This window comes from Notothenia coriiceps, unplaced genomic scaffold, assembly GCF_000735185.1.
Source record: "Notothenia coriiceps isolate Sejong01 unplaced genomic scaffold, NC01 NC01_scaffold00012902, whole genome shotgun sequence".
Taxonomy (NCBI): Eukaryota; Metazoa; Chordata; class Actinopteri; order Perciformes; family Nototheniidae; genus Notothenia; species Notothenia coriiceps.
In genome coordinates this window covers 65,476-77,318 of record NW_011345603.1, presented here as the reverse complement: position 1 = coordinate 77,318, position 11,843 = coordinate 65,476, and the positions used below count along the sequence as shown (strand labels likewise).

Sequence of the window (11,843 nt, the reverse complement as noted above, 5' to 3'; positions counted from 1 at the left end):
GGGGGGGGGGGGGGGAGAGAATTCCGAGCCCTGCCACTTTTTCATTCATGTTTCTGAATTTAAAATGGATCAGTTGGGTTTCTAAACGTGAAATTCTAGAACAAATACTTATGTTAGCCTTTTTCTGCTGTGTTATAAAAGGTACATCAACATGGAGAGATTCAGTTAGCTTTAAGCCTGACATTTATACTATTAGAGCAGACAGCGGCTTTTCATTCTCCTGACACTACAGACGCTTCGTCTTGTGAGGAGCGCTTGGCACATCAGGCAAGTACAATCAAGGCTTTCCAGGCATTTTTTTTCCAGCTGACTCCAGTCGAGGGGTTTATGAGCATGACACAGAGGAGCTGAATCTCATCCGGTTGAGTTTCCCGGGCTGATTTTTAGTCCCAGTCCGCCCCTGATATGAAATATTTATTTATGACAATGAAAAACTGAAACGCAGCCTGAGCTTTTCACTGACTTATTTACCTCCCAGCAGTGGTGCAGTTGGTTATTGATGGGATATAAGATCTTGTGGCGATGCAGTGGTGAGGCTTCATCACAATACAACGGGTTCAGGTTAACACAAGTGATGTATTTTACAATAAAAGCTGACCTTTCTCAATGTCTGACGCTAGACTCTTGCCGTATCTCAGTCGTTCTTGGATTTGTCAATGAGGAGGCCTATTCTTAACCTGATTGAGGAGAGATTATGGCACCATGTTGGAAATAAATCATTGGTTAAATGGCTGAGACGAGGCTGAGTTGGAAGAAGGGATAGAACAGATTGTTTCTCTTGTTTGTTTTTTGTAATATTGCTGAAAATGTATATCTCCATCATGATGTTCATTGATGACTGTAGCCTAGAGGGGTATTGGGCGCCTACCGGTCAGAGGGTGGTGGTTAGATTCCCATCCCCCGCAGTCAACATGTTGAAGTATCCTTGACCAAAAATGTTCCCGTAGGAAAGTCTAGGTAAGCTTTCTCTGACTTAGTTGTTGTTGGTTGTGGTTTATGTTAACAAAGGATCGGTCACCTTCAAACTCGACACCGCACTTCCTTTCTGCCTGCCATGACAGCTGCCCTGACATAGTTGCATACCAAAGCAAGGCTATGCTAATAAAGTATCATAGACGGAGAGCAAGGCATACACAAGATTCTGTTTGGGGTTGTAACAGTCAATCATCTCAATACATAACGCAGTGTGTACAGAACGCACTAAAAATAAATGTCACACAGATCTCAGGGGCTTGCACTCAACAACTTCCTTGAGCCCACAGCAAATAACCCGCCAAGTGTGAATTTGATCAGATCAAGTGTCAAGTTATTTGTACAAAAGATCTAGATACAGTATGTGCGTATCTACATTTGCACATGCATACGTATACACACACATTTCATCATAGTTAGAGTAAACAGACTTAATGTGATCCATATCAGTTACTAATTGTTATAGGACAAACATGAAATATTGTTTGTGTTAGACTTACTTTTTTTCCCCGCAGATTTTTATGTTCCCACGCCTATGCACCAACAAGCTGTCCCTGTCTTTTTCCGAAAGGGGAACCTGTTCGTTCTTGTTTACTGTAAACGGGGTTCTTTCATGACATAGACCAGTCAGGTAAAGTGGAGTATTAGGGGGGAAAACAAAAAAGCTGCTTATTCAACTGCAGATCAGCCAGTCCCGATTTTACCTGCTTTTTCATATTCTTAATAAATACAGAACAGTTATCATAATATATAAAAATAAATATTGAACAACTGTAATGAGCCTTAAGTATTTTGGAGAATGAAACCTGCACTGTACTGTATGCATAGCCAAGGCAAATCCTTCTGAAGTGGTGACACTGACATATTTAGATCGCCAATGTGAAGTCACCAGCATCACATACTCACGAAGATTTGATCTATTTGGAGATTGATGGGTTATCTTCAAGCTAACCATCCAGTGTAAGTCATTTGTAGTTGTGCTTGTGTGTTAATAAATGCAACCCAACTTTCAAGTGTAAGTCCTATGCTTATTATGTGTACGGTTACATACCAACTCCTTCTGATTGATACGTACTTCATGTCTGTAAAAAGATAAAGTTAATCTAAGTAAAAGCATTGTAAACCAATCAACCAGTCACCGGGAAGATTGGCAGCCTTTATTGGCCTGTACACTGCATTTAATGCTGAATCTTGTGATGCACACTTTGTAAGATTTGTTGGCAGAAAGGCTAAATCTGCATAGCACAAAACCAAGAGGATGCTTTTCTAACATCTAAAGGATCAACACAATAGCCTGTAAATGTTTAGTTTTTATTTCTATTTCTAATAAACCGAGCCAGTGGTGGCTTAAGATCCTTGACAAAAATAACAGTGTTTACTGAACATATGGGCTGATTCTAGAAAACAGCAGCAGTAAAAGTAACGCTATAGGACAAAAAAGAGGCTACACATATCATCTGAACCACAGCATTTACATTTCTGCATGTCGATTTTAACGAGCATTATGAATAATTAGATAACAACTCTTTCTGTTGCGTCCTTGCAGTCAGTGGATGCGCACAGAGTCGGCACAACCCCCCACAAGGACAGTAATGGGCCCAGTAATAAAATATGGATGAATCCAAACAAGGTTACATGCGACACATAGAGTAGCTAAGTATGATGAAAAGCATGAACAGAGGATTCAAGACACATTTACATAACATATAAAGATGTTTGTCTCGGAGTACCCTTCTCTTTCGGACTATAAGAAAAACACGTTTTTTCGTTGATAGATAGAAAAAATACTGATACTCACTGTAGATTCAATATTATCATCTTATAGGTGATATAAGTAACATGCAAGACATCCTTTAGTTGAACTGGCATCCTGTTAGAGACAACATTAGCACTCATTTGTGTTTCTGTTCATCCGAGAAACGTGAGTCAATAATTCTGTCTTTTTGCTTTTGTTTGTTCTCCACCAACTCCTGAGGGCAACAACTGGGTCTTCAGCTGCTATTTATTCAATGTTGTTAACCCGCTACAGTAGATGCTAACTTTATCTGACGGCAGTTAGGCGTGTATAGTACATTTATCTAGGGCTGCTCAATTAATCGTATTTTAATCGCAATTACGATTTTGGCTTGCAACCATTATGAAAACAACATAATCGATTTTCTTTTTTTTTCTTTTTTAATACACTTTTTTTTTTTTTTTTTTTTCAGTTGAATCATACTTAAAGTTCAGGGTAATCAACTGTTAAAAACATACTGTTCACATTTCTTTTTCAATAAATGGATGTTTTCAAAGTAAATGGATAATCGTTTTTTATAATCGTGATATCAATTATTGACCCAAATATTGAGATTATGATTGTTGCCATAATCGAGCAGCCCTACGTTTATCAAAACTGTTTTCGCCCTTATAACTGGTGCCTCTGCTGAAAACAGCACTAATGACTGCACTTGAGCCAAAACAGCAAAGGTAAAACCAAAAAATTGAACTCAAAGAAACCAAAAGGCTTTGATCGTATTACTCATAACAATATAAACCTATTGACACTACGGTGTTATATTTAGAGCAGGTTTTAGTGTATGTCGTCAAGGTTTTGTATATATGTAATAATTAGATCAAGATAAATACATGAAACCTTCTTGAGGCTTTGACTGTTTTCCCGTGGCATGTAACATGTTGTTAAAATCTAGGACAAAAAACGTTTTAAACTGACAATACCAGCCACCCCTTGAAGGAGAGTTTAATGTGTGGATGGATGGGTATAGGATGATTGTGTGCCTTTGGCTAGTTCTTCTCCAATAAACTAATGAAGCACTTGAGATAAGGGAAGCCATTCATTTGACTTAAAAGTTTTTGAATGATTGTTTGTGTTAAATTGCTTGTTTCCCATATCTCATTATCACTTTCCCCCCGTGAACATGTCGCTCATCACAATCCAGACAGACAGATATGGAGGTATTGTCAGTGGAAATAAAGAATGACACACAGTAGGATATAGCTCTGTGTTATTCAGAGTCTGATCATTTCTGCCACTCTAAGTGTAATAACGCGTCAAAGTGTCTTTGCTCCAGGACTGACTGAGAGGCAGATCCAGGCTAAAAGAGCTCAACATCACTGCAATGGTGGTAACCACACACCATACATCTTCACTTGCTTGCAGGGGCTTTGTGTGTTAGTGTGTGTATTGTGTCCTACTTACACAGCAACATTACAAAAGAATACTTCTATTTATATATAAAAAGAAGTTATATGACTATATTAGGTTGCCTTACTTTTCCTTCTGACTCTTTCTCTCATTCTCTTTTCCTCAATGACTCTGTTTCATTCACTTCATCTTTCTCCTTCGGCCTGTCTTTCGCTTTCCATCCCTCCCTCCATTTACTTTTCCATACTTCATTATATTTCCTCACTGACAAATGTAGACGATCGTGCCCTACCACGTAGCGAGTAAAACATCAGGCTGCACCTCGAGGCAGCTGGCTCTGTGTTTTCCTGCATCAAAAATTGCTTATTTTTGTTGGCATGTCCATGCTCAGCATCTACTCTGCTTTGAATAATTCAACCACAGTATCACATCCAGAAACTCGTATTCCCTGCATGATTTAGCGTCTTATGGACATATTTGGTGTATGGAAAAAAAGTGGGATCATGTCCTATGTCTTTGCTTTTTCCTCTTTTCTCTGTAGCTAGTTTTTCTTTTTAGCTGCCTTCTTGACACCTTGGGGTGCTGCCTTCAGAGTCCCAGAGGAATGACAGTTTTAGGGCAGAAAGGGAGCAGCTTGCCTCAGTGCTCCACATTAGCTTGCTTATCTAAACGTTATGTATTCTTCGTTTTGATTTTGCCTCTGTGGAGAGAGATTCAGCGGTGTGTGTGTGTGTGTGTGTGTGTGTGTGTGTGTGTGTGTGTGTGTGTGTGTGTGTGTGTGTGTGTGTGTGTGTGTGTGTGCAATTTGTTTCTGTAGCAGGGTTATCTCATGTATTCGTCCTGAAATGGAGCCACGTTTTAAGGTCATTACACTAGGGGAAATCATAGCGGGATATTCTGATACATGATAGTTAAATTACCAAATCCAAAATAGCAGTCACCGTTAAGCAGCTAAGCCTCTCTCTTGTGTTAACAGCAGCCGTGTAAACATACACCCTTCAGCTGGGTGCTGATACCAGCCAGGGCATCCATTTTTCCTTTATCTAATAGCAGGTAATGATTTTTGTGCAGTCAGTTATTCCCACAGGATGTGTTTTGTTGCCGTACAGCAAAAACGGGACTATAAGCAGAACAGGTAATGATCTGCAGGGAAATCTCCTGATAAAGTGTAAAGTAATCAAGAGTGTGTAAGCAAAGTTTACTGAGGACCGGCCGTGAGGTTAAATTTTAAGCAAGTCGGTGAGAATAAACAGAGCAAGGAACAGAAAGCAGAGAACTGACTCTGGGTTATCATATACATGCATTTTGTTAGGTAACATACAACACAGTGCTTAGTGTAGTATATAACATGTATTATTAACCATCCATTGCATTGGTGAAACAACTAGGAAATGCAAATGTCAGCAGCTACAGAAAGAAAGAAAGATCTTGTAGGTGTTTTTATTGGTTTCATTTTTTTTCAAACATCTCTTTATTCGTTTTTATGCATAGAAATGACACTTAATGAACAAGATAGCCTTTACATACTATCAGCAAAACAAACAAAACAGAAAAAGAAAGAAAGAAGAAAAGAAAATGGAAACACAGCCTAAATAATATTCAAGTGTCTTCATTCTCCCAGAAACCATTAAGCTCCAGGAAGTCGTAAAAGGTTTTCCAGATTTCCCAAAACCTATCCAGCTTGTTTTTAAGGAAACATCGTATCCTTTCAAGAGCAAGGTAGAAAGTCATCAGCCATTGAGAAAGTCTTGTATGTGTTTTTTTAATCTTATTTTACCTCCCAGAGTCACTGAAAATATGCAAAATACTCAGAAACCTTTTGTAAGGCACTGCCAACCACTTTTGTGTGAGGACTGAAGCAGCTGCCATAACATTGTTGTATACAATTAACCATTCGCCCATTTATTTCAGTTTCCCTTTTCAGTGGGATCATGCCGATCAAAACAAAGCATAGAAAATGAATCCACTTCGATCATTGTTTGATTGGATAGTTTAAGAGGAAACAATATGAGCAATAAAAGACTGTGGGTACTAAATGCTTCTCTGTAATGCAATATAAAAACCTGAGCTTCTAAGCATCATTGCACCTCATGAGAGGGATGTGTACCTCCACAGTGCTCAGACATTAATTTATTACACATGAAATAGTAATATACAATGTATACTGATTACACGATACAAAGTGTTGTTTAGTGAGATTTTATGGCACTGCTAAACTGATTTATTTGTTTTCACTTATTGACAGAGCCAGGCTACCCGTTTCCGGTGATTAGGCTAAGCTAAGCTAATTAGCTTGTAATTGAACTTTGGGATTTTACCATTTACATGCACATAAACCTATACAACACACTAAAGGAAAGGGGAAATCCCAAAAAGATTAAAGTGCCTCTGTCAGGGTGAGGTTTCAATTGTTTTCCTACCTGTGGTGAATCTATTAGACTCCAACTGGTTTGTATGAGCCTCGACTGTTTTTAATGGCTGCCTCCTTTGAATGTGGTTTTCTCTTTGACACAAAGCCATTCAAGTGTTGATGTCATGAGGTGGGGTCACAGCAAGGTTGGGATATAGTCATCATTACATTTTATTATCATGGTATACTTTACACACCCTGATAATGACACAATTCTAACTATTTCTTACATTTTCATTCATTCATTTCTACCTAACTTACCTTGTGCATTCACTTGTGCACAGAAGCAATTGAAAATGCACTCTACTGTTTAGAAAACGGCTAGAATATACAGATAGCTCTTTAGCCGTCAGCCTGTTGTATAAATGACAACCTTAAGTGAAAACTACCAAATCCCTAAGCACACTGAATTATTGATCACTTGGAAATGCCATAGTAAGCCTTGTGTGGTCCCACAAGAAGGCCATTAAAGGCAAAGAGCTTCTCAAACCCATTAGGAGGGAAATGTTTATTGTGGTAGTGATGAACAGTAGCTTAATTAAGTACACATGTAATTTTGTTTGCAATTGATTTTCTTAACAAAAGGTTCTCACATCCCAGCTGAGATACACATCAAAAGTCAAACCAACTACTATTCACATCGATGCAACCCAATACTGTAAATTCACCATTATGGTCTGATCACAGTCACTTATTTATCTAGCAAGAAACCATTAGGCACAGCACACATATTCTCTATTTATTATATATTGAATGAAAATCCACATATTGACTACGTTCCCTGTGGAAATGGATTATGTGTTGTTCATTTAGCTTCTAATAGTACCAGGGCCCTACGGCTCCTAAGCCTCGCTTCATGTAATGCAAGACAAAATGTGATTCATATTTTAGGGCCTTTACAGCCTCATCTGTAATGAGTATTGTGGTAAGAGGAAACGAAGGAAACTACTAATGTGACTATTGATGTCGGGTGAATCGTGCTGCTTCTGCATGTAAGAGTGTGAACAATTAATTATCAGGAAATGGATGTTGGCATGCAGGGATGTGGAAGAAGCTTGTTTGAGGAGATTTCTAAGCTGATCCTTGTTTCGGGTTCTTGTTATTGATCCCTGATTAAAAGGATGACTACTCTTGTGTGTGCAGCAGTTCTTAAACTACAAGGTGTACAGAGTGGTACAAGTTTGTAACTGGGTAAATCAGATGAGATGGTGAGTAAAGAGAGGACCATCAACACGTGTGTGCTCACAGATGTGCCAAAGGTACAAAACTCAAATATGTCAATCAACCTATGCTGTATTCTCTACAAATGGACATAATCAGCATACAGCATACATGTACTGTAATATGCCAAACAAACATACTTAGAGTATCTAGCCTTGTGCCGATACACAATCAGATCGCAAATCAAGGATTGAAAGAGATAATTGATGATTATTTTCCACTGCCCATATGAGGGTGATTTCACGATCACATCAAATATGTTTTAAACATCTCTCAACTATTTGTACCTGGTAGAGTGGCATGTCACCTGACAGATACACGAATACTGAACCACAGCACAAAACACAAATAAGGACAAGCAGTCTTCCATTGTGTCACTGCTTGTCGGCGTCTCAGCTCCATAGAGAATTCATGGGCACACAATCTGTCTGGGAACTTTGTTATTCAGTATATTTGGCAGCACTGAAAGGAATCTTTTTATTTTTCTTCTTATCCCCTTAAACCTCAGGAGAGGATGTGTGTGTGTGTTTTAGAAAGTTGTGCTTTACCATGGTATCACCCACATCCCTTTCCCTTCATCTGCTTCCTTGCTCCTAACAAACACTACCTATGCACGTTGGCTGCCTGTGCATTTGGGAATACGTTTTTGACTTCCTATTGGGAAGGTATTACTTGGTCAGACTCCCAGTTACTGTATGTTCATCCCATTCAGTATGAATCATAACAGTCCATATCACCGGTCATCTCTGAATCTGAACAAAAGACATTCATAAACTACTAATTTAAATACTTTTTGTAAGAAACATAATTACCTACAGGTTACATTTGCTGTCAACACAATAAAAACGTTGTAAATGAATGTGTCTACTTCTTCCTTTTCTGTAAAGTACATGTTAATTGTGCGATAATAACGTTTTTTTGTTATGATTATCAGTCCTACATACACTTGTACATCTAATTACACAAAATGTGAGTAGTGCATGGTCCAGCCTGATTACCATAGAAGTTAAGAACAGATGGATTAATCTCTCCATGGAAAATGACCCAAAAATGTGCAATTTGCTTGTTATAAATGGTAACTGCACTGTGTATGTGTTGGGCTTCAGGGATGCTTTTATTTAATTTAAATTAATTCTTAGCTTATTATGTTTCCTCTGTATTCAATTTAGCAGATTTTTGTGTTTGAGTGGAAGCAAACGAGCGACTGATTTGAAGAATCAGTGTTGGGATGTTGTGGTCTCTTAGATAGTGACCTAGTTTAGGCAAATATCTCACTGCACTCGAAATGCTGTTAAAAGAGTGGGTTATTTGTGTTCATAGCTAGGCAAACAAAGACAAGTGATACAAAATCAAATGTTTTTTTAGTTTACATTGTTGGAGAGAAAGAGACCAATACCCTATACCCACAGTATTTAACCACTAACCACTATTTAAGAACTAGAAAACCCCTTGGATTGAAAATACTTCAAATGCATTTTTTATGTGAGGGATTTGTTAGTTAGTTATCTTGCAAGCCAGTTTGAAAACAATGAGTTTGGATTACATTACCTGTTTGAAATGGCTGCCTGGCTTCAAAGCTGTACGGTAATTGAAATGCCACTGTTGTTGACAGAAGTCAACCCGTCTGTTATCAGGGAGGGCCACTCGTCGGGTTGCATGAGGAACAGCAGGGTATTATTGTTGGAGGAATGTGGCAATTATATTTCAGAAGCTGCTCCTTGAAAATATAGAGTGCCGAACTCAGGAGCTGAAGTTTATCTTTGGCGTGGTTGTATGAGCTTGCTGACCCTTAACAGCTTGGCAAACACTGAACATGAAACGTATGTTTTTGTTTTGGTGGTGCTGTGTTTTTAAGGTTTTTAATGCCTAAAAGTGAGAAGCTACCTTCTTTTGAAGTCTGCAAAAGTTACGTGAGAGTGAGTGTTATTTACACACAGAAGATGATTTTACCTTGCACTGCTTGAGCATTTACTAGCAGTTAGAAAAGGTCGTGACTCCTCAGTTTAAACCAAGATTTTTCATCGTCTGATACAACACAGTTTGTTGTAGTCTGTTCCATCTACATATTTGAGATAAAAAAAGGGATAAGAGTTGGTAACTGCTTAAATATGTATTGAACATTCTAAATTAGAAAGAAGAAAATCCAACCTAAACACTACATCCAAACATTATAACATGTATTAAGTCTATGATGGTCTAATCTGAATCTTTCTCCTCTCTTCCCTCTAAAGGTTTGATATCCTCATAAATCGTCACCTCACGGTGCTGGTTCGGACGTCATCATGGGTCGCTGGGATCACTCATCCCTCCTGTCCCCTGCCCTGAGGGTAGCAGTCTTCACGGTGATCATTCTCCTAAAGCTCGATCCCTCTTTGGCCGGCACTCTGCCTGAGCAGAGTTTCGATGGCTCCGTTTTAGCGGTGTCCACCAACAAAACGGAATGCAGCATGGCTGAGCCATGCGCAAAAGGGGTGGTCCTTCCTATTTGGGAGCCTCAGAACCCGTCATTTGGTGACAAAGTGGCCCGGGCAACAGTTTATTTTGTGGCTTTAGTCTACATGTTCCTTGGCGTGTCGATCATTGCAGACCGTTTCATGGCATCGATAGAGGTCATCACGTCTCAAGAAAAGGAGATCACTATAAAGAAGCCCAATGGAGAAACCACCACCACCACCGTTCGGATCTGGAACGAGACCGTCTCCAATCTCACCCTCATGGCTCTGGGCTCGTCGGCTCCTGAGATCCTGCTGTCCGTCATAGAGGTCATAGGTCACGGGTTCGAAGCTGGCACACTGGGCCCCGCCACCATTGTGGGTTCTGCGGCATTCAACATGTTCGTCATCATCGGGCTTTGCGTGTACGTTGTTCCCGACGGCGAGACGAGGAAGGTCAAGCACCTCCGCGTGTTCTTCGTCACGGCCACCTGGAGTATCTTCGCCTACATCTGGCTCTACCTGATCCTGTCCGTGATCTCTCCCGGCGTGGTGCAGGTGTGGGAGGGGCTGCTCACCTTCTTCTTCTTCCCCATATGTGTGCTTTTCGCCTGGGTTGCCGACCGCCGCCTGCTGTTCTACAAGTACGTGTACAAGCGCTACCGCACTGGAAAGCAGCGTGGCATGATCATCGAGACCGAGGGAGACCGCCCACTTCCTTCCAAGGTATGTTTGGATTAATTAACACTAATAAACAAAGAAGCACATAAGGCACTCTATGTAGGTGGATGTGAGTTCATTAGTAACGTGTATCTAAAACAATTATCTCTATTACTGAATGGATTCCTGCCAAGGTAAACTCCTGCCATGAAGCATATCAAGCTACTTCAAAGACACACAGATATATTTTAATTATTTTAACTTTTTAATTTCCTGTTATTTACTATCTGGCGCTCTTTGTGATGTCGGTGCATTGCACTGATCTAATTGCCTTTTTAGTATCACGCTATGTTTAATCACCACTCAGTTAATTAAAGTCTCTCAGTGTCAATGTTTGTGTAACCTTTTCTTTAATTTGATTAATAATAATCAGTGCTACATTAGTTCATGAAGAGCACTTATATTTCAACTTCTGGCAAAAGAAAATCATTGCCCCACCGTGTCCCTCATGTCAAAGAGGTAAAAAATAACGTTTTAAATTGCCATTGGGCTCAAAAGCTTAATGAAATGTTGTCAATAAAGCTGTATTTAAAGGATAACAGGCTTTAATTGATAAAGAGAGCAAGCCCCTTATCCTCTGAGAAAAAAAACAATGGCTGATATACAGTATTGTATCTAATATAAGCTAGTATCTGCCTGCAGTCACACATATATTTCTCTAAAGAAACATGTCATGAAACTGTAACTTAAAGTGGACCTATCATGCTATATTTGAATAATATAGAGTAGGACCATACCTATATAAGGCATATTTATACTTTTTATTGTTCAAAATACCAAACAGATCATGCATTTTAGCCATTCCTCATTTCGCTCAATTTAACACTGTCTTTTCATGGGCGGATTCTGTGAGAATAGCACCACCTACAGGCCTGGCATATGTACTACAGCGTCTCCAGCGCTTTCCAACGGCAATGTCCGTGGCTGTCTCCTCCTGATTGGTGGA

At 39.4% G+C, this 11,843-nt stretch overlaps 1 protein-coding gene across 1 annotated transcript in view; it reads left to right on the top strand.

Moving 5' to 3' along the window:
* Positions 1-10,918, top strand: part of LOC104947678 (sodium/calcium exchanger 1-like) — a 12,211-nt gene extending 1,293 nt beyond the window's left edge. Inside the window, exon 2 of the mRNA XM_010773738.1 lies at positions 9,977-10,918. Within this exon, the coding sequence (XP_010772040.1) occupies positions 10,028-10,918 (891 nt within the window). The 5' untranslated portion in view covers positions 9,977-10,027. The remainder of the gene's footprint in view (positions 1-9,976) is intronic.
* The last annotated feature ends 925 nt before the right edge of the window (positions 10,919-11,843 follow it).